This window comes from Chionomys nivalis, chromosome 14 (assembly GCF_950005125.1).
Source record: "Chionomys nivalis chromosome 14, mChiNiv1.1, whole genome shotgun sequence".
NCBI classification, from domain to species: Eukaryota; Metazoa; Chordata; class Mammalia; order Rodentia; family Cricetidae; genus Chionomys; species Chionomys nivalis.
The window spans coordinates 23,444,541-23,469,240 of NC_080099.1; the positions used below are offsets into that span (position 1 = coordinate 23,444,541).

Below are 24,700 nucleotides of genomic sequence, written 5' to 3' on the forward strand. Positions count from 1 at the left end.
ACATAGATAACAAGTCTTGAGTTGCAGAAAAATTTGCTGACATCATTGTTCTGCGATTTATTTTCTTTGTACGTCTTGGCTCCTTCAGGAGTCACTGACTTCCTTCTTGACTTTTTTCCCATATCAGAGGCTTATGTCACAGTCTTAGAGAGAAGTCTAAAGTATCAAGTACATATTATATTCCAGCCACCACTCTAAAGGGGATTAGACATATCATCGCATCATATGTATGACAACTTTGTGATACAGGTGTTCGTTATCCCTACCTTACAGTTGAAATAGTCATAGCTCCAAGTGCTGATATGATCTCTTAAGGACCCACAGATGCTAAGACCAAATTAAAACCTATGTACACCTATTAGACAGCATAATGGAGTTACTGAGAGTCTCTGAGTTTACACACACCCCAAAATGATGTCACAGTAGTTGAAACACTGGGCAAAAGTCATAGATGAGTCAACAGAATAATATGCCCTAGGAAGTCATTCTAAAACATACACACATTTGAGGCTTGGAGATTACCCCAAAATGCTAACATCTTCCAACATCTTTTTCATATTGCTGGTCATTTGCTTAACTCTGTCATCCGAATGGCCCTAATGGCTTCTGTGTGTTATGGCATTCCGTACTGCTGCTCTAGTATTTGAATGCTGGAACTAGCCATCCAAGGGGATATGTGAAAAGGTGGAGTGATAGAGACCAAGGAGACACACATAAAAGTCAGCGGGTCCTCAGAGTGAGTATGGAGGTACACATATGTACATACCTTTCTGTATGTGTTGGTGAGCATGTCAGGTGGGGTGAAGATGACTTCTTGCCTATGAACTATGCCTAAGCAGTCCTAACTCTTCTGCAAAACTCCTCCCCTTTAACCACTCTTCTCTGCCTTCTCTTGTGGGTTCAACATTCTGGAAAAACTCAAGTGTAGAGAGGAGGTTTCATGGTGCTGTGTTCTGGGGTGTAGTAAAGCCTTGCTCTTATTCTTGTCCCTGGTCACACTTTCAACACCTACTGTCTGTATGAAAGATGTTTGTTTATGATTAATGGCTCTTCTTTGGAAATGCAAATATATGGCCATTCATATCTTAGTTTCTTCCCCTCACAAGCAGCATGGCCTTGTCAACACACACACACACACACACACAATGCTGATTGGCTGAAATGAGGGAATTTGATGGATAATCAGGAGTGGTCATTTGAATGCAATTGTCCCCATAAGCTCATAAGTAGTGACACTATTAGGAGATGTGGCTTTATTGGAGAAAGTGCGTCACTGTGGAGGTGGGTTTTGTGGTCTCATATATGCTTAAGCCACACCCAGTGACTCAGACCACTTCCTGTTTCCTGCCAGTCAAGATGTAAAAACTCTTAGTTCCTTCTCTAGCACCATGTCTGCCTGCATGCTACCATGCTTCCCAACATGACAATAATGGACTAAACCTCTGAACTCTAAGTGAGGCCCAATTAAATGTTGTCCTTTATAAGAGTTTCCGTGATCATGGTGTCTCTTCACAGCATTAGAGACCCTAACAAAGACTTTAGGTTAACCTGGAAACAGCCCTGCTGATGAACTCAGAGGGCAAAGGCTCTCAGAAGCACTTGCTAGTGAAGGGCATTGTCTCTGGAGCCAGCCCAAGTGTGTCCATCTCCTCCCTCCACTGCCACAAGCTGCGAAATCTTGAGCAAATACCTGCTTTCCTCGACTCAAACTGGACTTGCTAATAGTTCTCCCCTGAGGTTTTGTGAGCACAAAATGGGTTTAAAGAGCTTATCCAATGCCTGGTGCACAGCAAGGCCACAGTAAACATTAACTTCTTTTTATTTATTTTGGAGTTCACATAGCCTAAAATATCCATTAATTATGGAATATAAATTCCAAACACAGCTTGGGACTAAGTACTTTAAAAACATAAAGTATTATCCTGAATATCCCATTTAACAGATGGGAAACCTGAGGCACAGAGGGGTTAGGTTGGGTCCCTAAGGTTACCAAGCTTCTAAGCCTTGATATCTGTGACTGTCTAGACACAACGTGGTTCAAGCCTTGAGCTCCCAAGTCAAGCCTTTATAGACGCTTCACCCCAAACACAGAATTAGAGCTACTTCTTAAATATCTACTGACACATCCCTCAGACCTTTTGGGACCCCAATCCCTCTTGATCCCAAAACCTTTAGAATGGCCCTTCAGCACACTAAAGGATCCACTGTGAAAGGACATGGCATATGACTCACCCCATGGAGAGGACGCTGTCTCCTGCATAAGCTTCTACCCACAGCATCACATTAATGTGAAGGTACATCTATGCTCTTGGGATGTTCATGCCCTGGTATCTGAGTGGTAGGATACTACCCAGAACTGAGCACTGTTGAATCTTTCCCAACATCCCATTTCATGACGTTTAACATTGAACACAGTGGGCGCATTTATACCACAAAAGTTGGTATGTGCCAAAAATCCAGCTCCATTTACAGTTTTGCTGGTGTTCTGGAGCTATGAATGGTACGGCAAGGCAGGCAGTATGGCAGGGAGGGAAAGGCACTTGCTGCCAACCCCAATGACATCAGTTTCATCCTTGGAACCCACGTGGTAGAAAAAGAGAATCGACTCCCACAAGTTGTCTCTGACTACCACCTGCAGATGAAGATGCCTGTGAGACACACACACACACACACATAGTAAAATCTTTTTAAAGAAAATGAATATGATGGCAATTGTGTAAATTATGCATAAGACTCTGGCACCTCCACAGATGCTCTCTGGGACAAACACAATGAAACCGAGACAGTTTATTTTATTTCTCATGTAACAGAAAGTCACTCACCTCATTGGCAAATGGGTCATTTTCTGATTGCTCTACTTTCGTCTTAACTGTTCACAAAGGTATCAAACCAACATTCATGTCAAAACTATGTTCATAATCCCAAGGCAACCTGAGTGAGCCTAGACACAAGACACACACAAATTAGCATATGTACAAATTAGCATAAGCATTTTTTTAGAATTAACTGCCAATTTGAAAATTATGACTGGAAGTTTCATTTTTTGGAGTACAAGCAAGGTTTTATGAGAAAAGAATGAAACAGCTCCCCCAGCAGGGAGAGGTCCAAATGGATCGCCTATCATTTTGTTATTTGTGAACAATGTGCTGTATGTTCTTTATAAAAGGAAAATTTATACAGCCAAAACTAAGACTGCACGCATCCACAGACATCCTTCGGAAGTCTCTCCATCTGTTTCAAGAAGATCGCCAGGACCTTCCCCAGCTGCCAGGTTTTTGGGCTAAGTGAGGTCACAGTGAGCTAGGGAAGTGCCTGGAAGCTCTAGGCCAGAGGAAAGGAAGGCTGGTGTTTACAATGAGGGCTGGCTCCAGAACAGCTTTTGTCTGATCAGGGCCTTTATTTATTTTCAAATCAGCCTAAAGCCTTTGACCCCAGTTTGAAGATAAAGGACAGAAAGAAAGGTCTTTTCTTTTTCTTTTTTTAAAAGTTGCATTAAAATTTTTTAGGAGCTCTATTTTGATCACGTTCTTTCCTTTCTCCCACCTCTCTACCCATCCAATTTTATATTCTTTCCACATATACATATTTATTTTTTTTAAATGAAAGGTCTTTTTCTTTCATGGGAATTGGCCACATCATCGCTGGAGAATTCAGGATACTCAGGACATCCCAGGACCCTGGATGGTTCTGTTGAAACTGGAAAGCAAATGATTCACACATGCGCTTTCTTCTCCTGGAAGTTGCGCATCCTTCAAGTCTACATGATGCCTGTCATCCCTCAAGTGCCTCTCTGTTTAAGGTCATGCTGGCATCCTATAAGGAATGTATTTATTTACTTCATTGTTTTATCCACATGTAAATAAAACATATGCAATTCATTTATTCGTTCTTTTATGCAATAAGTAAACACTGAGCACCCCCACGGGTCAGTCCATATTCTAGCACTATGATTATAGTGGTGAAATGGATTGACAATCTCTGACGCCATGGAACTCAGCCAAATGGAAAATGTGAACATATTATGTTCACATTCAGCTCGATAAAAATCTCCGTCCATATCATCTCTGCACACTACAAGCTGAAATCATTACCATCTTGACTCAAAAATGCTATTATAAAATGGCTGTTAATGCAGCAGTAATGGGCTACACGTGTTAAAAATATATTAACTCATTTGGTTTTCACAGCAATCTCATCAACGCTTACCAATGATAAGCTTCATGACTGATGTGCAATGGAGCTGCTCAATGGCACCACTAGACAGGGTAGACAGATGAACAAGATCTTTTAAGCTTGCATTCCATGCAATTAAACGAGAGTCTAGTCTGCATGTTGGGTAATACCTACAATATGGTCCAGGTTTTGTTTCATATTCTCCCTCTATCATTTTTCTACCTGTGGTGCTGTGGACAAGAACTCGTCTTTTGTTTCTTTATATGTACCAGATGGCCGACTATACTATGCAATTAATTCCTGGGAAGATGTTAAGAGGACTCAGTGTTACAGTAAGTACAATAGATAGTACAGTGCCTGGGACATACAGGTTCAAATATAAGTTGTCCTGGAGATAATGATAGAGTCCATCAGAGGGTCCTGGCCTGCCCAGGAGCCCACAGACTCCTGGAGGTCAGTATCTGCCATTGTCGTTCTTGCTCACTAGAATATGAGCCTAACACACAAGATATGTTGAGTATTTGTTGGTTAGCTACTTAGTTGTTGACTGGCTGGCTGGCTGACTAGTTAGCTAGTTGACTAGCTGGTTAGTTGGCTGGCTGGCTAGTTGGTTGGTTGGTTGGTTGGTTGGTTGGTTGGTTGGTTGGTTGGTTGGCTGGCTGACTGGCTGGCTGACTAACTTGTTGCCTGGCTGGTTGATTAGTAGGTTAGTTGTCTGGCTGGCTGACTGGATAGCTGACTGGCTGGCTTGCTAAGCAGCCTGAATACGGTCAACTAGAATCATATTTTATTCTAGGGCCTCCTGAAAAATTTGTTTCTCCCAGCTGTGTTCTTGGGTCATCAAATTTTTGACCTGGCGACAGAATCACTGACTTGCTTTCCACCCAATGTTGCAAGCCATTGAAAACTTTCAATCTGTGGCCGTATCCCTCATGCTGTCTCTTCCAGCTCCCTGTCAGAAGCATACAAGCATAGAACAGCTTAGTTCTATGATCCTAGCAGTAGAAGGACATGGGTTCAAATCTCATCTCAACCACTTTACTACTATGGGCTTAGAAGAGCCAGTTCTGTTCTCTAAGTCTCAGGGTAACTAAAAACAATAGCATCACCATCAAAAATGTGGAGTTCCAGGAAGGGACCCTAACTAGTGTTCTGTATGACACAGAATATCCACTCCATGTCAACTGTCATTGTACACACACTTTAGTCTCAAAATGCTGTCCATCAAAAGACATACAAGAATAAAACCAGTCCTTTCTCACAAGAGACCCTATGACCAAATGACAGGTCAATACATGTCAAACTAAAAAGTAATCTAGTTAGCATATTATGTGTTTTTTTATTTCTGTATGTGTGCCTGTGTGAGAGATACAGAGAGAAACACACACACACACACATACACACACACGGGGGGGGAGAGAGAGAGAGAGAGAGAGAGAGAGAGAGAGAGAGAGAGAGAGAGAGAGAGAGAGAGAGAGAGAGAGAGAGAGAGATTTGGAGTGTTCTTGGAAACCAGTTCCCCTGGAACTGGAGTTACAGGTGGTTGTGATTTGGATATTTAAATACATTATACTGTCTTTGGGTACCCTGTATAGATAGAGTTGGAAAGACACTGCTGCCCCCTGCTGGACATCTTGATTTCCACAGAGAATGGCCAGCAACTGTCTTCTATGGAAGCTCCACGGGAAGAGGATCTACTTGATGCCCTGGCCACGAGTCAGAGGCAACCTTAGGAACAGAATGTGCAATTACACCTTTTAAACTACTTTTAAATCACAGTGCCCTCCTCTGGCGCCTTCAGACAGCCCGAGAAACCAAATAGACTGGCTGCATCACGGAGTCTTAGCCATGTGTGCCGTTCTTGGCCCTATCTCTGGCAATCTCAGTTGGACTGAGTCTCCAATCCAAAATTCCCACTCCCCTCTGCCTCCCTGGGGCAAAGACATGCCTCTGAGGTACACAAAAGTTCTCAGAGCCAGGGTGCCCAGAAGCCTCCATCTGCTCACCCACTGAGTTCAAAAGATGGGTGAGGGCTGTGGGTGCCGTGGGATATACGCTGAGAAAGATGATAACTCACAAGGCAAGACTGCCGTGGCATAGGTACAGAAGCAAGGAGTGCCCATAACACACCTATACACCGGGGGCGGGAAAAAACCAGATACACCAGGAACCTGTTTAATCCTGCTTCCCTGTAGCAGTCCCTGGAACAGAGGGCTCATACCAAGTCACCCATACATGATGCTGTACCCCAAGCTCCAGGCAGAGAAACGGACTGTTTAGAGGTGTAACACAGCTTACTCTGGTCCCCCTGTAAAGCTGTCTTTAGTCTCAAGTGTCCGCACACAATGGACCAGTGTCCCCAGCCACAGCTGGAGGGTCACGGCGCTTCTTAATGTCAAAGTTTAGGGCAGAAAGAAAGAGGTGCATAATCCAACTGCAAAGTGGCTGGAAAAGCTCAGAAAGAGAACAAATTCAAAACTTAACTTTAAAATAAACGAACCGATGGGTGGAGTCAATAGATTCCCTTTAAAAATAGCCCCATTTGTTTGTGTTCTAGATGGGGTTTCTTTGTTCCTTAGGTAATGAGCTGTCCCAACGATAGATCTGCTTCAGCCATTTCCTTGTCGATGAAATGAAGAAGGCAAACAAATCTTTATCAGCTCATCTAAAGTTTACCCTCTGTGCCAGGTACTACATGTACTGGGTACTTTTACATGTACTGTCTGACACAGTTTGGCGGCTCTTAGTTTAGAAACGTGGTTGCTGAAGGTCACACAGCCTGGAAGAAGCAGATTTGATGGGGTTGGTTAATACCACTCTAAACCCTACCCCTCACTCCACCCTTGCTTCCCTGTAAACCAGTCTCATGCTGTTTCCGAAATCTGCTTTCTGAACCACCATGTCACTCTCATCGAACTCTACCCTTTCCACAGCTTGCTCCTGTCCTCAGGGTGAAGCCCAAACATCTTCAGAGCAACTCCCAACACCTCCTGAGGGACTTCTGCTTTTGATGTTCCTCCCATTTCCCTCATTCTGCTCCAGTCTCCTAATGGACTCCTCTAGTGATGCTGCAGATCCTGAGGCTTGCACAATATGGCGCATGCCCCTTTCCTCTCTCTCTGAGCCCGGTCCCTGCTTCCCTGCTTCCCTGCTTCCCTGCCCTGAGAAGCACGGGCTTGGATGGTACTGACTCTAACCATGAGGAGGGGAGTCCTTTTTGCTACTTCTTTTTCTCAGATAGTTCAGAAAGAACCTGATCCAAGCTAGGTTGTCTTCTACGCTTTCTCATTTGTCAATTTCTCTATCTTTTGCACAGTGAAAGATTGGGCTTTAGCAAGGAACTTTCAGTAAGCTACAGGACTGGGTTTGAATTCAGTGCACTTTTTTGCTCATTTTATTTATTTTTATTATTTGTGGAATTCTGTTGAAAAGCAATACAACTCTGTGTGTGCATGTGTGTGTGTGCATGTGTGTGTGTGTGTGTGTACAACAGTCATCCTTTATAGATTTAATTTGTGAGAGCAAAGGAAATGAAGGGGGGAGGGGAAAAAGGCCAACTAAAGACCCCAAACTAAGTAGGTATCAATAACTTGACAAACGGCTCTTCAAGTGATAAGCACAGACTTAAGCGTATGTGTGGACACAATGACACACTGTAAAGGGGATTCTGAGTGGCATCTAAGCCCTTGCTTCAGAAACCTTGCAGCACTGCTGTGTGTGTCATTACCTGTGTGGCTGGGAGAATGACATTTTGTCTCAGTTTATTCACCTGTAAAAGGAAGAATAAAGTCAGGGTAAACAGAGATCTGCTTTCCTCCCACGGACGACAAGATGACATCTCCAGACCTTCAGGACAATGACAGCAGCCTGTGGGAAAGGAGCTCTCAGGGGAACTGATCTTGGAGGTCAGAGGTCAGAGCTTCAGAATCTCCCCGCAATTAACATCAGATTGAGGTTTCTTATTCTTCTGTGATCTGTTCCATTTTTCTTCCTTCACCCTTTCATATTCCCTCCCCAAATAAACTGCTGAGAATCGAGTTACATTATATACATAATAGGTATATACATGTACACACATACAAATATCTCTTTCATGACTCTTAGACATAAGAAAAGCTCAAGAATGGTAGTTGACCTCAGAATAATAGTACTATTGGACAGGGAAAGGGGCTCTTCAGGAACAATTCGGCCTTTCTTGTAAGAGATGAGGGACCTGGAGTCAGGCAGCCCACAGTAGTTTCAGGAGGTGGTCTAGGCTAACAAGGAATCTAAGCCATGGCATACGCAGATCAAACCTGCTTCCTTCTAATGCCTGTGGATAATAGGAAAAAAGAAAAGAAACAGAAACACAATTCCAGAAGAAACTACCCCTATTGCTTAAGACTTCACACACACACACACACACACATTTAACAATTGTTCGAACAAGTAACTTGTACATAATATATAGCTATTGCAATTGCCTGGTACAATGTTTTGCTTGTTTAAAAAAATGGCCGGTGTCTTAGGGTTTTTATTGCTGTGAAGGAACACCATGACCATGGCAGCTCTTCTAGGAAAAACATTTAATTGGGGTGACTTCGCTTACAATTTCAGAAGTTCAGTTCCTTATCATCATGGTGAGAAGCATGGCGGTATGCAGGCAGACATGGTGGCTGCAATAGCTGAGAGTCCTACATCTTGCAGGCAACAGGAAGTCAACTGAGACACTGGGCAGTATCCTGAGCATAGGAAACCTCAAAGCCCGCCCCCACAGTGACACACTTCCTCCAACAAGGCCAAAAGCACTCCAACAAAACGGAGCCTCCTAATAGTGCCACTCTTATGAGATCATGGGAGTCAATTACATTCAAACCACCACAGCCTGATTCTTGGGAAATATAGTTATCATTATATGTGACCTGGTTACAAGCAAATTTACTAGATTTACAGATAAATCAGAATGCACAGAGAAAAAAAAAACTTTGGCCAAAACTTAGGAGATTTAAAATCAGTATCCTGTCCTTCATGTACACATGTGCAAATGCATATGTATACGTGTAGCATTACACTAGAAACCACTGAGAAATAGCTGATGGGACAAAAAGCTTCATGTAGAGAATAGGACATGGCTGCTGAGGAGATGAATCTTAATAAGGCTTAAAATGTAACATCAAATCATATTAATTACAACAACACCCCTTTACGGTCTTCAGATCCCAGTCACCATCAAAGGCCTCAGCAGCTCTGAAACTGCTCCAGCTCTGTCCAGAGGCTAACGACCCATCAGTGGGAAAGGGGAGAGATTGTAACTTGAGTCAGATGGGGAATGACTGCGGCACAGCTTCTAGGCCAAGATAGTCTTCTTCAAATATAAGATGTGTAACTGCTCCGGAACGCGTGTGCCCTGACCATCCCTCAGGAATGTTTTTGCAAGGACTCTGCATGGGGAGATTAGACCAGCTAGCCTCAACCACAGCATTCCTCCCAGCCTAGGGAGTTTTACAGCTTGTAGCGGGAGCAAAACTGCATGTATTTCACACAAGAGTAGATCAAATCATTCCATTTCCTTTCTGGGGAAGAACACTCTAGAGTAGAGAACTGCTGACTGGGATTGAGTCCCTCAGGGGGGAAAAATGTGTTGATATATCTATAACCTTGGTAAGCAGATGTAATGGTTACTCAGTGCACCATCCCTTCCCACTCCCACCGCACAGACAACAGCATCTAGTCAACCCCCAAAGTCTAGAGACAGTGGCATGTGGTCAGTCAGTCAAATCTAGGCTACTGCGTGCAGGTGGAGAGAGTGATGGTCAGACCTCCTCAGTGTGTTGTGCTGCCGAGAGCAGGCGTGAACCTCCTGCCTCCCAATCCCTGGAGCCGCTCTCACAAAACGCATGCTACAGGAACATGTGACTCACTGAACCAGAGTTATGAGAAGCAGGAACCAAGAGTTCATGGTCAGGGAATTCGCCTGAACACTGCCTGGAACACTCCCCACACCTCAGTACACACTTGAACGGCTGGGGGAATTTGCAAGAGGTAGAGAGCTGAGCCCCAGGGGTTTCCACTCAGAAGTCTCAGGTGCAGACTCAGAATTTACACTTCGGATATCAAGCAGTTGGCATTGACACTGTGGTCAGTAGAACATAGTTTGAGCTCACTGCCTAGTTCCGAATCACCAAAGAACTCAGCTACCACGACGAGAAGTTTTAGAAAATATCTCAGTGATCCCTCCCCTACTGGCTTCTGTGTTTTTGCTGGCCACCCACTCCTTTTTTTGTGTAAGCTGATCTTCTCTGAGGAGCACCCCAAATGATTGCTATGCTCTGGCAGATGTTGTCTTATAATGGGCACAATACACAAAGCTAATGGGTACCACCTCTCAATTTGATTATGGTCTCTTTTGCTTGGTCTCCTTTGCCTTTCTGCCTTGCTCACTCTGATGATGGGAGTTATCAAGGGATGGCCTGGTCTACATGGCACCAGCTGTGGCTAGCTTCTGGCCAACAGCCAGCAACCACCAAGCCAACTCCTGCCAACAACAACCTTGTGAACCAGTTAGAAGCAGTTTCTTCTCTAACTGAACCCAAGGTGACTCCTCCCCCGGCCAACACCTTGGTTGCGGTCTTGTAAGCCATCCTGAGCCTGAAAACCCAGCAAGGTCACACACTTGGATCACTGCCCTTCAAGCACAAGGAGATGAACACTCAGTGTTGTTCCAAGTCACTTGGTGTGGTGTGTGGTTACAGATAACTCACAGAGGTGTTTTATAAAGGAACCGCTCTGAATTAATAAGGCATCTTGGTATTTGATCCATACTTCAAGCTATTCGGTTCATCTCCCCCTCCCCCATGGTAAAGAAGACAAAAGGCGTATATAAATGTAAATAGCCAATATTTAATGATATACAGTATTTACAATTAATGTATGGCATAATTCTCAAGCCTCACCCCTGGGGGAGTTTCACTTGATTCTCTGGAAGGCTGCACAAGAGCCCTGCTTCCAGGTAGAGTGGAGAATATGGGTCCCAGTTAGACCTCTGTGCCTTTCACCTGGTCCTCCTGGGGCTACATCCCTTGAGCTACAACTATGCTGAATTTCTGTGCCTACGGTCCCTATGAGCATGGAGTACTGACTCCTTTGGTTCCTCCACTGGAACTGAAGAGTCTTTCCCTGAGAACACTGATGAGGGCACCAGGATGAACCTGCTCAACCTTTCCCCCAGCACAGTGCCGGCCTTCCTCACTGTCTGCAGAGCTGGGTTGAGAGAAGGCATCTTCGAAGCTGTCTGTGTAGGAGTCACAGTGACTTGGGTAGAAATCCAGAAGTGAAGCGTGGGGCCAAGATGCTCCTCCCAGAGCCCCTCTCCTTCCAGGCGTTGCTGCTCTTCTCCATAAAATGAGGGGAAAGCTTGAACCCTCCCAGTTCAGATCTAAGAACGTGGGTCAGGAAGGCAGCATCTCTCCACAGCAAAGTGGTCAGAAAGAAAATGGATCTCTTCAGAGGGCCAGGCTCCCGCCACTGAGCCACCGTGCCCTCTCTGAGGAGCACCCCAAGGGATTGCTGTGCCACAAGGGACTCTGACAGATGTTGTCTAGCCTGTTCTTAATGGTGTCCTGCAGCTCCTCATCACCCAGCAGGACCGCAGCTGCTAGCGCCAGCAGGAAGTATTCAGTAGCATCATGAGCATCCTAATCCCACGGGGCAAAGAAGAGACAGACATATTAGCAGCACTTTCAGGGCAGGGTTAAAGTATATGCTAAGAACAGAAACACTTTTCAATTACTGCTTCCCCACATCCCAAGGCCTCATGGAAGTTCTTTATCCTGCTGTACTCTGCCTCCAGTGGCACTGTCAGTCATGGTACCCCTCCTCCTTGGGCACAGAAGTGGCGTCTTCCCCATGTCATCCAATCATGACGCAACATTGCACTGGACACAGCATTTGAATGGCGTTTGCGTGACCCAAACCCGCAGTAGGACCCAACAAGGAACACTGTCCATGTCCTTTTGGAGATGGGATGTGGCAAGGAGTGAGGCCAAGAGACACAGAGAAGTAGGAACACACGGTGTCAAGAAGGAGATGAGAGGAATCCATGAAGCTGAAGGCAAAACAGGGTCCAGACGAACCCAAAACTAAGTCTATACTTCAGCTTCCAGTTACAACTGCTTCCAGTCGTTCAAGGTTTTTCCCTTTGCAATGCCTGGAGTCCTTGGCTGATGCAACCAGGTGGCACATTCTCTGTCCCTGAGCCGCTTACCACGGCACTACAGTGTGATGGCTAAGTGGGCCTTTACTATCCTGTCCCTCTCTACACAGTAGGATGAGAAACGATGCTTCCTCACGCAAAAAGAGATGCAAAGGATGCGAAAAGAGACACCTGGTTCTCGTTATCCTGTATAATTATTTCAGGCCAGAATCACAGTTTCACCAGTAAGGTCAGCAGAGCTGCCCTGAGTCTCCCTTTGAGGTCAAAGTTAGACAAAACTCACAAGCCCCTGTATTAGAAGATTAGGGGTTATGCTGGGGTGACAAGGACCTTTGGAAGGGGGAAAAAACTTAAGGGTACAGTTTTGGGGTTAGAGTTGTGACAGGATTGCAGGCTACCAACTCACTTCCAGAAGGAAGGAACTGGGTGTTGTAGATTGAACTCCAGGAAGAGAATCAAGACAAGAACTTTCTCAGGGCTTAGAGATCCTTATATCCAAGGTTCCATACATGATTATCTCAAACATACTTTAATGCATGTGTGTTTCTTATACAAGGTAATTTCCTACAAAATGTGGGGCACTGACTTAGAACATTTGATAGACTTCTCCAGTGGGGCTTAACAGAAAAAAAAACCTCATGTCCCCAGTGAGACCACCCCTTCATTCATATCCTCTGAATGAAGACTGATCATCTCAGTCCACTGGTCCTCTCACCTTTACTCCAAGGTCCCCGTACTGTCTTTCTCAGCAAAGAGCAGCTGAACCATGGAAGACCAGTTCTTACCTTCAACTGGTAGAAAGTGAGGCGGCCCAGGCGATAATACACCTTGACATAGTATAGGGCCTCCCTGGGACTCTGCAGCCATGCTGGGCAGAGGGACAGAGTCCTCAGGTAGCAGTCTTCAGCCATCTCATACATGTTGAGAGAGAAGTACACAGTAGCCAGGCGGTGAAAAGCCACCAGCTCCTGCTTCTGATCTCCTGGGAATTACAAGAGGAAGGGGGAAGTCCTGTAGTCAGCACTGGGCATTGCTCACTCATTCAGCCCAGAAGACTTTCTGTGTCGACTAGATGTCACAGACAAGGAGCATCAGAAAGAGCACAGAGGAGGTCCCTGCCCTCGTGGGCTCAGTGTTTCAGAATGAGGAACTCCTTAAGTGATTCCACAAATAAATAGACCATTGCACCCATGGAACGTGCTACCAAGAGAGCCACAGAAATGCTGAGCTATCTGATTTCTGGAAGAAAATGTTCTCTGTGCTGCTGATACTGTAATTCAGTACTTGGGGGGGGGGTGCTTCTTAAAACCCGTGATGGGTTGTGATGAGAGGACAAGCTTAATTAAGCAATTAGGAATGGTTTCCAGTGAATAACACTGGATAACAGAGTCATTTCCACATGAAGTTTCTCCAGAAAACCCAGTCACCTCCCAGCTCCTCACCAACTCTCAGTTCTGAGGACTCTACAAAGTGCCACTCTCTTTCAGTCTAAGCTTTCATAGAAGTGGTTTTGTGTGCATTTGGGGCTTGAGGTGTCTGTTTCTGTGAGTTCATACTTTTAATAAATGACCATTTTAATACAAAGTCATTTTATTAATACGGAGAACAAAAGCTCCTCATCCAGTCCTGTCTTTTGAATGCTTGCAAGGTAGCTATTTGATGACATCTTTTAAAAAAACCTTTTAAAAAAAACTCTTAAACTTCAAAGAACCAAAAGTCAAAATTATAAAACACACACATACACAAAACAAAAAGAACCCACAATCCCAAAGAGAGAAAATTCTCTGTTCTGGGAGATGTAATTACACACACACACACACACACACACACACACACACACACCTGTGTGAGGTGAGGCCAGCCTCCTTAAGCTCCATTCCAGGAAGCAATAGAGATAGAGTACTCTGACTGAGCTGCCCAAGGTCCCTCAGGCCCTTCCTGAGGTCAGGGACAAAGCTCTGATGAAGTTTCGTACAGTTGAAGAGGAGGAAAAGGACAAGCGTCCTCTGGCTCAACAAACAGAACCCATTGCCCTCCTGCACCGGTTGACCTTGAAAATGGCTAGAAGTCCCTTCGAGAACCACGGAGGAGGTCTCCACCCACTCCAGCATCGAATCAAGGCTTCTCTGATCCACACAGCTTTTCCTGATGTGTGCACACTCAAGACTGAGTTTTTTCAATCGTTTTAATTTACCCTTCACTCCCTGCCTATTTCCACTATTTCCCACTAGCTTTCCCTGTAAGTGAAAGCTCTGTCAACTGTGTCCTGAGTTAGGTTGATGGGAACCTGACTTTCATTTGCCTTTCTGCTCAATGAGGAAAATGTGCTTTTGCCTATCAATCAATTAAAATTTGGTGCAAAGCGTCTTTATGTGATAAAGATGTTACATATGCTTAGACTAAAGTACCATTTACCTCATAGGGGAATGTTACCAACTGTGATACAATAGTTAGCATTGGCAATTGACCTCAGAATGAGGACTTGTGCCCCTTACCCCATGCTGCCATATGTTTATAGACAACCATTGCTCTTCATAACAGAATTGTAGACACTCATTTGAAACCTCTGTCGATGAGGAACAAAATTTGTGGAAATTAAATCTTGCTCAATTACAGTTTTAATTGCTGAACCTGGGATTAGAACCTCCAGAGCCTGAGTCCGGAGCTGGTGCCCGCTGCCTTACTAGCAATGCCTGCATAGTGCTTGTTCCTCCTGCACCAGGCACCTATGGGATAGAACCACCTACCTGTGAGGACACTCAGCCGGGCAGCCAGGGTGGCAAATTCCAAGGCTTTCTCATAGCTCTCCAGGCTGATCTGTAGCTCAGTCAGTTTGTTGAAGATCCGTAGCTCGGTTCTCACCGCCTTCATTCTCCTCGCTAAAGGAACGGCCCCAGCCTGAGAATCGAGACACACAGAGATCTTAATCCACAGACACACCACACTCTACAGGCCTGGCTTCTCCTGGAGTAATTGGGGTGACCACTGGGCTCCCACTGCTACCTTTTCTCAGCTGTTCTACTCTTGGTGTATTACCTAGGTATAACTAGTTTGAGAACTGGAGGCCATCGGACCTTCTATAATAGGGGGCAACTGAAAGCAGAAAGGAAGTCAGCTTCCTAATGATGAGGATAGGAGATTTTTAAAAAATGGCTAGGCAGGGCCCCCAAAAGTGAACAATTCCATTCTTGCCCTTAGCCAAAAGCAGGGCATGTCATCCTTGTCTCCCAGCCAGGATATCAGAAGGCAACTCTGACTTGTCACTTCCTGAATGAGTATCTACCTGGGGGCCATCTTAGGGGTGAAGACTTGCAGGCACCAATCCCTTCCGGTGAACAACTCTGGAATGGGATCTCTAGATTTTCATGGTGAAAATGGGTTATATCCACTCCCCAATTAGAGCCCTATCCTAAATGATTTTAAGGTCTCAGCTCTTAGGAGGGAATGGCCATTGAGAATGCTAAGCTCTGCTGAGGCCCCATTAAAGAATGGAATCTACCTCTAGCCCTGGATGAAGACTTGACATCCTAGCCTGCTCCACAAATTAGGGTATTACAAACAATTGTCTTCCCCCTTAGGAGTTAATCCATCTGAGCCGACAGTCCTCCTCACCCCAATTAGAGAGCTAATGTACTTTCCCTTCCCAGGCAGCCACCTGGGGGTCTTCCCTCAGACTGCCAAGCCTCTGCCTTGTAGTCTGTTCACTTTTCTAAATCCTAACTCAGAAGAACATAATGTTCTCTCTCTCTCTCTCTCTCTCTCTCTCTCTCTCTCTCTCTCTCTCTCTCTCTTAGCTATTGGGAAAACTTGGACTTACTTCTCCTGGGGCTCTGATCTTTCTCAATCTTTCACAAAATCAGGCCCCTCCTCCACCACCAGGCCCCTCCTCCACCACCAGGCAACTTCCCACCAGCACAACTTTCTCTCTTCTTTCCTTTCTCCTCCTGGTGCTGCCAGGATTTACAGCTTGCCTGCCTTGTTTTTCTGTTAAACTTTAATAAAGCTGTCTTTGAGCTTCTTTCTAGGTCCATTTCCACATTCTTTTATTAGCACAATTAATAACTCAAAACAGGGAACTTCAGTTTCCCCAATAACATATGGCACCCAGTGTGGGACTCCCCAAAATGTCTAATAACTCTGAGGTCCCCTGGGGAGTCATTTATAGCAACTGATATATGGAATACTTAAATGAACAGGTGTCTGAGAATCTTCAGTAAACGATGCTTTCCACTGTTTGCATAATGCTGGAAGTTTAGGCATGTCATTTCATATCTTTAAGCCTTAGTTTTCTTTTTAGTTTATTTATTTTTATTTTATGTGTATGAATGTGCGCCTGCATCTATGTGCACCACATGCATGCAGTGCCTGAATGTGCCAGAAGAGGGCATTAAATTTCCTGGAATTGGAGCTGCAGGCAGTTATGAGCCCCCATGTGGGTGCTGGGAACCAAACACAGGTCCTCTACAAGAGTAGCAAGAGCTCTTAAACACTGAGTCATTTCTCCAGTCCCAACAGACAGACAGACAGACACACATATATGCATGCATGTATGTCTTTTGAGACAGAATTTCTCAGTAGCCAGTCTAGTTCCAACTCACTCTGTAGACCAGGCCGGCCTTGAACTCACAGAGATCCGCCTGCCTCTGCCTCCCAAGTGCTGGGATATTAAAGGCATGTGCCGCCACCACCTGGCCATAATCTTTTTATAACCCACAAAATCCATATGAAAATAAGTATCTTGATGGTCAGTAATGTGTTTCTTGCTCTCCTGCCTACTCTCATTTTTCTGTCTAGTCATGTGTGGTGAAAAGCAAGCAACTGAGCAAAGACTGCACACCCAAACAAGCAAAGTTTTAGGGCCAAATATTTCCCAAACATCAGTCAGGTGACTAACAGCAATTCATGTATCTGCTAGATCTGGACATTTACTTAATTAGTATTGTTCACTCTCTTAATTTTCTTGCATCATCATTTGAAACAATAACTGTAAAATCGTGATTTGATGAGTTGGAGTTGTGCACCTTAATTGTTAAATACACTTTAATACATGCTTATTAGACACACACTAGCATGCTTTTTAGTGTCTGTGGTGGTGTGAATGAGATGTCCCCAATAAGTCTCAGGCATTTGAATATTTGGTTTCTAGTTGATGGCTGTTTGAGGATGACTAGGAGGTATGGCCTTACTGGGGGAAGTATGGCCCTGAGAGTGGACTTTGCAGTTCCCAAAGAGTCACCATTTCGAGTTTGTTGTCGCTTGTAGTTTGCAATGTGAGCTCTCAGATGTCACTGCTCCTGTGCCTGCCTGTGGTCACATTTCTCTATTATGACGTTATTCATTCCTTTGGAACCACAAGGCCAAAACAAACCCTCCTTTCTATAAGTTACTTTGGTCATTGTTTTATGCAGCAATAGAAGAGGTAGTCAGAACAATGTCTACCGTTGCATCCTTTTAGATCATCTTCCATAATGCTACCTTAGTAAGAGAACACAGATAATCTAAGAATGCTACCACTGTAAAGTGCTGTACACACAAAAGACCTAATTGAGGTTCATACCTCAAGCCAAAGAGTAACTAAGTTGATGAGCTCCTTTGCTAGGTTAAAGATGGGGTGAAGACGTGGGTGCTGGACAAGGAAGACAGAGAGGGTTCAGTGGAGCTGCCCACATCTGTGCCAGGGTCTGGCTCAGCACAGGAAGGCCATGGCTTACCCGGTAATACTCCACAGCACGATGCCTATGGCGGGTCCCATTGAAGAACACATCACCTGCTTCTTCGTAAAGCTTTAGAGCAAGGGAGGGTTCCTCTGACCTCAAGGCTGTCTGGATGGCCGCCTAGTGGGACAGAAATGGCTGTCAAAGGCAGAGAAAAGGTCATCGAGAGCTCTGTGAGACAAGCAGGGGAGCCTCCGGGTTACCTAATCAGAATTCTAGAATACCTAGTCATAGTATGGACTTGGCCTTTACCCATGAGGCTGGCAAGAAGACTCTGATGCTCTGCCTGGAAACCCCCCTATGTGGGAGGAGAACATTCTTCTGGTGGGACTTGGGGAGATCTTAGTAGCACACAGATAAACAGTCTGTGCTTCCACAGCTAAATGTTTATTCTATTATGCTTCAGGAAAACCATTAAAAATGAGTCAAGCCAGTGATTTGAGACATTATGTAAAGTTAAGTGTTTTTAAAGGGTTGGTTTGAAGTTGAATCCAAGAAAAATAAATAAATAATGGTTCAGAGGGTACATGGATTTAGCAACGGCACCCACTTAATGTATAAATGACTGAATTTGGAAATGTGGGCTGCACTCCGGCGAGGAAAGACAGCAAACCTTGGAACACATTCACAACTCCTCCAAGCTCATGTCCCTAGTTAGTAGCAGCAAATGCTCTGTGTTGGGTGCCCTCCCTCTGCTGCCACAAGCTTTCCTCTCTCAGCTCTCAGCCAGCTTAGAGTACAGCCGCCTCCCCAAGTGGCCAAGATGGGAGCACACCCCAACCCACCTGCAAGTACAGCTCCACCACTTCATCCTCCTGCATGAGGTAGTGCAGACGCCCAGCCCCCAGCCAGGCCTCGGCCGCCTTGTCTCTCTCCCCTAGGTCAACGAATATCCGCAGACTCTCCTTGATGCAGGTGAGGGACTTCCTGAGGGACCTGAGGACAGATGCGGACCTGTGAGCTGGGGAGAATCCAAGGGCTCTGAGGTCACTCAGCCCAAGAGGACTTGGGCTTCTAGAAGAGAACCAGCTTACTGCAGACCACAGGAAGAGCAGGGCCTGGTGTGAAGCTCGTCCCTGTGAACCGTGTGACCTTGAGACACTGTAGTACCTACCTGTGCCTCTGTTTCCCCATCTGTAAAAGGGGAACATAATTGTCCTGCCTTCGAAGATTAATGTTACGACTGAGAAACATAATACATCTAGAATGTTCAAACTAGTACCTATGAATTAGTAAGTTGACAAATATTTAAATAGTACGACCACCATTACTAACCTGCAACCTTTAGACTACATTGCTGTGTGTTTTTCGTGAGCACCCTAGTAGACACCAGATGTATCTTTATGAAATTAATGCCCGAGTGTCCATCATGCTAACGTGTAGTGGGAAAGATGAAATCATGAAGCTTTTGATGTTTCAATAAGAGAAATCAAAATGGACAGAATTTCTTGAAGTTGGTACTAATTCTGCTTTAAGTATTTGGAAATTCTTTAATTGCTACACTTGAATTATTTGGGGGCAAATGTGTCACGTAGACTATGCAATTTCTCCATGACAGTCATTAATGAAAAACTGGGATGTGGTTGGCATGGTGGTGCAGACCCAGAGTTAGAGAGCAAGAGGGCACACTAGGCACCCTCTATGCCACAGATATCACTTCCAGCAACAAGGAATCACGTGGGAGCTTTTAAAACAAGCACATGCAGCCAAGCTGTGCAATTCACCATGGTATGTTAAAATGTCACACTAGCTGGAGCCCTGGGCAATCTCAGACAATCTGGGTTATAACCCAGGCACCAGCATTTTGTCATAGCTCATGTGACTCTGCTGTACAGCTGGCACAGCTCTGTACCAAGTCCAATCTTTTTAGGCTCTAGAGCACTGATTCTCAACCTGTGGGTCCTGATCCCTCTGGCAAACCTCAATCTCCAAAACTATTTACATTACAATTCATAACAATGGCAAAATGACAGTAATGACGTAGCCAATGAAAATCATTTTATGGCTGGGGAGCACTACAACATGAGGGACTGTATCAAAGGGTCACAGCCTTAGGAAGGTTGGGAGCCGCTGCTCCAGAGGAAAAGAGCCCCAGAGATGGAAAATGACTTCACACGGCTGTGCAACACACCAGGAGCAGATCAAAAATCAGAGCTTCACCCACAGTTTTGAAAGTCTGAACTATCGAACTATCCTCTCTTCCCTGACTTTGGCCTCCACCGCATCAATATTAATTACCTGAGAGCTTCAGAAAACATCAGAGGCCCAGAGACACCTGGGCACAACAGTCACAATCCATAAATCTGAGTTCCTGAGACACACTCTCTTCATGGTCACATGCACCAAAGTCCAGAACACACACACACACACACACACACACACACATCTGTGAGCACGGACACAGGAAGTCACATCAAACACAGCTACCACCTGTTGGACTTCTGGTGCAGCTTGTCTCACGAAGGTTAATGTGTTTGAGGCTTGATCTTCGCCGTAGCAAAACTGAAAGGTAGTGGGGCCTAGGAGACACAACAGGACTTAATCCAAAGTAGTTGGGTCAGCGGTTACCTGGGGCCACTGCTCACAAGAGGGATTACAAAGCTTTCCTGGGACCTTCGCTAGTTCCACTGAGAGTGAGTTGTCCTGAAGAAACAGAACAGCTCTGGTTTCTTATCTCACCAAACATTCTTGCCTTTGTGAAGCCATCAGTCAAGAGGCCTTTGCCAGACCTGGAGTGAGGATGGCTCCAGGCCCTATGGCCTAGCCCGAGGTATTTTGTAATAGCAATGGAAAATGGATTAATATGCTGGCTGGCCGCAGACAACTCAACTGTCAGGCCCTTTCTCCAAGGAGGGATGCAAACACTGCCGTGACTGATGATCTCTGATCCGTTTTGGCAGGGAAGCAGCTTTGGGCCTTCTGAAAAGAATGCCCAGGCATGTGGCCCGTGTAAGAGCTAGGAAAGCGCTCTGGTTGTCCCTGCTGCCCTGCCCTTGACATAAGATGATTGGCATCCAGGAGGAACATGAGACTCTCTCAAGAATTAGAGACCTTAAGCTTGGACAACGCTGAAATCTGAGAAACTGCATGCAATGCTGTGTTGACCACTGTCCTCCCTGGTCGTGTAGGACACCCACAGTCTTTGAAAAGCCAGGGCAGCCCCAACCTTCTCTCTGCACACCTCAACAGGGCTAAAACACCCCAGGCCAGGCTCTGCCACTCTCCTCAGTCTGACTGAAAGGAATGATGAGGAAAGAACTCATAAATCTTCTCTTGATCCTATTTCCTCTTGGGTTTTACTACCACTTACAGTCCTCAAATGTCCTCGCACTGACGTTTCTGTCTCCAGATCCTCAGGGAACAAGACTTAGATTCTTAGAGGCTAACACAGAGTTAGCATTAGATTCCTTGCTAGGGAACAAAGCGATAAGCATCCTCTCTAAGAAACACCCCAGGGTAGGGGTGGGAGGTAAAACTCGAGGCTCCTGAGCGTAACGACGTCCAGACTCCACTCCAGTGTGGGATTTTCACCAAGACACACATTCATCTTTTTAACAGTCTAAATTGAGAGGTGTGCCCAGCTGCCTTGGGGCTTTTATCACACCTTACCAGCACCACCCACATGACGATATATCCAACAGCTGTGCTGGGTCACACACAGGCTTGACCTGGAATGACCCAGCATCCTAGTTCCTCTTGCCACCACCTGAAGGTGCTAGATCTGATTTGGCTTTTGAATAAAAACAGGAAAAAAAAAAAAAAAAAAAAAAAAAAACCTTGTGGGCTACTCATATGACTCTGCCTGGCCAATGTTAATCCCACTTTTTATTTTAACCATTTTTCCTGTCTCCAAGTTCACACTGGGTCTCAGAGCTGGTTTCTTCCTCTCTGTCCAAACAGGTAAACTGTGGCAAAGTGACACCAATACATCTGTATTCCCAGCCAGTGTTGTCCTACCAACCAGGTCTGGACGAACCTGCCTGACCTTCAACAGAGCCTAGCCTCCAGGGATCTAGTCTGACCTTTTCCTCTGGTAAGAGCCCTACTTTCAGAGGGCTGGCCCACTGCCAGGTGGTGGGATGTACATTTTCAATGCCCATTCTCTCAAACAGAACTTTAGATTTGCAAGGTGCTTAGCTGATATTACAAATAAACAATACCCCCCCCCAAAAAAAAAGGGCATTCCCGCTAGGCGATGGCGGCACAGGACTTTAAACCCGGCTCTCAGGTCAGCAGAGGCAGGCAGGTCTCTGTGAGTTCAAGGCCAGCCTGGTTTACAGAGTGAGTTCTAGGACAGCCAGAGATACAAAGAGAAGTCCTGTTTCAAGAAAACAAAACAAAACAAAAAATTATTTCCAAGTGTTCATTTCTAAAGCTTTACTTTGAACTCTTTGTTAATTATTAGTGGTGGTGGCAAAAATCCTGTTACCTGGGATTTATTGAGCATTTAAGCATTCCCTGGGCACTTTGCACACATAATCTCTTTAACATTACAATAGCTCCAAGAGAGCTCCAAGAGAGCAGCACAATGACTACCATACCCATCTCAGAAAAGGGAAAGCAAGGGCTAGTGAAGGAGATGGAACCAGATCTGGGTTTTATCCCTGGGACCCACACGGTAGGAGTAACCTGACTGTAAAGTTGTCCTTTGATTTTCTTATGGACACCATCACACACATGCTGTGGACATCTCTCTCTCTCTCTCTCTCTCTCTCTCTCTCTCTCTCTCTCTCTCTTTCTCTCTCTCTCTATCACACACACACAAGCAAATAAATAAAATAAGTAAATGTAATTAAAAATGGAAAAATAAGGCTCAGATAAGTAACTGTGGTCAGACAATAAACCGTGTTTAACCGGAGTCTAACCACATATTCAAGCAACCCTTATTGGACTTCTGGCTTAGCTCTCAGTTGCGGGAAAGCTTCGATTATTTTTTACCACTTAAAACAAACAAACAATAAAACCCTGAAATAAGGACCCAAATAATTGCAAACCTTGAACAAAATTTCCTTATCTGCAAAGTGGGTGGCAGTGTACCACAGCCTTGAGATCAAGTGTGGGCATAGTAAATATGACTTTTTCTTCATCTAGGATTGCAGAACAGTTACAGATTAGTCATATTGGTTATAGTGGAAACCAGATGTTAGAGGCTTTTTTTTTTTTTTTTTGCTGTTTCTGTTGTTTGTTTTGTTGTTTTTATTTTAATTCCACAGAACCAAGCAGAATAGAATAAAAGTAAAGGCTGGGAGGAGCAGACCCTAAGCTGGTATCGTCTTCCCATGTAGAGTCTCCTGGGTCTCCACAAGGGCCTGCTGCACATGAAGCTCTCCCTCTTTCTAGCTAGTGTTATGTGGAAGCACTGACCAGTTTCTCCCACTGCCTTAGCAACCGTTCATTTTCTCTTCCCTTTACTGTTCTATGAGCATAATAAGCTCGCTCGGGGACTGTGATTCTTTTATCTGATTTCCTGATCATTGTCTGAGCCATAGCAATTGATGAATAAATACTTGTTGAGTGGATCCAATAGAGCCACAAGGTCCTCCTGAGCCCTATCTGGCTCAACTCTAGAGAAAGGGGTTGGTCTGTATGGTGGTTTGAATGAGAATGCCCCCCATCACCACACACACACACACACACACACATACATAGATTCATATGTTTAAATACTTGGTCCTTGGTTGGTAAAATGGTTGGGCAAGATTGAGAGGTATGGCCTTGTTAGAGGAGTTGTGGCTTTGTTAGAGGGGTCTCTCTCTCTCTCTCTCTCTCTCTCTCTCTCTCTCTCTCTCACACACACACACACACCATTGCGATTCTGAGATGTATACAGTCAGCTGTTCCTGCCACCACGCCTTCACCCTGCTGTCATAAGCTCTAACCTTCTAAAACTAAAGCCCTATTAAATGCTGTCTTCTATAAGTTGCCTTGGTCACGGCATCTTACCACAGCGATAGAAAAGTGGCTAACACAGTCTGTATGCGTTGGATCAAGACCCAGAATGAGATTCACAAAGACTTCTCCCACCCCAAGATTCCAGTCTAGTTGTCACCTGGAAGGCAGAAAAGACATTACTCTGTGGGTACTGAAGAGTGAGCCAAACTTCTCACCACCAACTTTAAACTCCACCAAAAAGGTGGAAGAATAGGGAAACCACCTTAAATAAGAAAATCAGGAGTTTGAGATAAGCCCAATGTAGCGGAGTGGCATGCTGAATCTGGGCTACAGCGGGCAGGGACAGGGCCTGTGGAAACTAAGCCACTCTCACCCCTGGAATCCCACAAGGCTTCACTGCAGAACTGTCTGCAAGGCATCCTTATCTAGGGTGAGGACTGTTAGCAGAGAAAACAGAATACATCCAAAGTCCTTGGGTACACACACTAATGACTAAGGGCCGCAGACTCTGCCCCGGGTGCCAAGCACACCCTCCCGTCTGCTTTAGTGAGTAGCCTCCTTAGAATGCAGCCACACTCGTTTGTTTACGTCCTGCCCAGAGCTGTTTTTGCACCACAGCTGCAGAGTGGAGGAGCGCTGACAGAGAACATATGGCCCACAAAGCCCGAAAAATTTACTATCTGACTCTACTTTTTTTTAAGCTTGCTAATGTGGGATGTGGTAGCTCAGG

The 24,700-nt window shown here is 45.1% G+C and overlaps 1 protein-coding gene across 2 annotated transcripts in view; it reads right to left on the reverse strand.

Moving 5' to 3' along the window:
- Positions 1–11,051: 11,051 nt before the first annotated feature.
- Positions 11,052–24,700, reverse strand: part of Sh3tc2 (SH3 domain and tetratricopeptide repeats 2) — a 53,695-nt gene continuing 40,046 nt past the window's right edge. Inside the window, exons 13-17 of one of the 2 annotated variants that reach the window (XM_057789299.1) lie at positions 18,864–19,014; positions 18,076–18,198; positions 15,112–15,262; positions 13,150–13,346; positions 11,052–11,846 (exon numbers count right to left, since the gene is read on the reverse strand). In XM_057789299.1, the coding sequence (XP_057645282.1) occupies positions 11,655–11,846; positions 13,150–13,346; positions 15,112–15,262; positions 18,076–18,198; positions 18,864–19,014 (814 nt within the window). In that variant the 3' untranslated portion in view covers positions 11,052–11,654. Of the gene's footprint in view, positions 11,847–13,149; positions 13,347–15,111; positions 15,263–18,075; positions 18,217–18,863; positions 19,015–24,700 lie in introns of those variants that run through there. The other variant, XM_057789300.1, reaches the window with a different exon arrangement.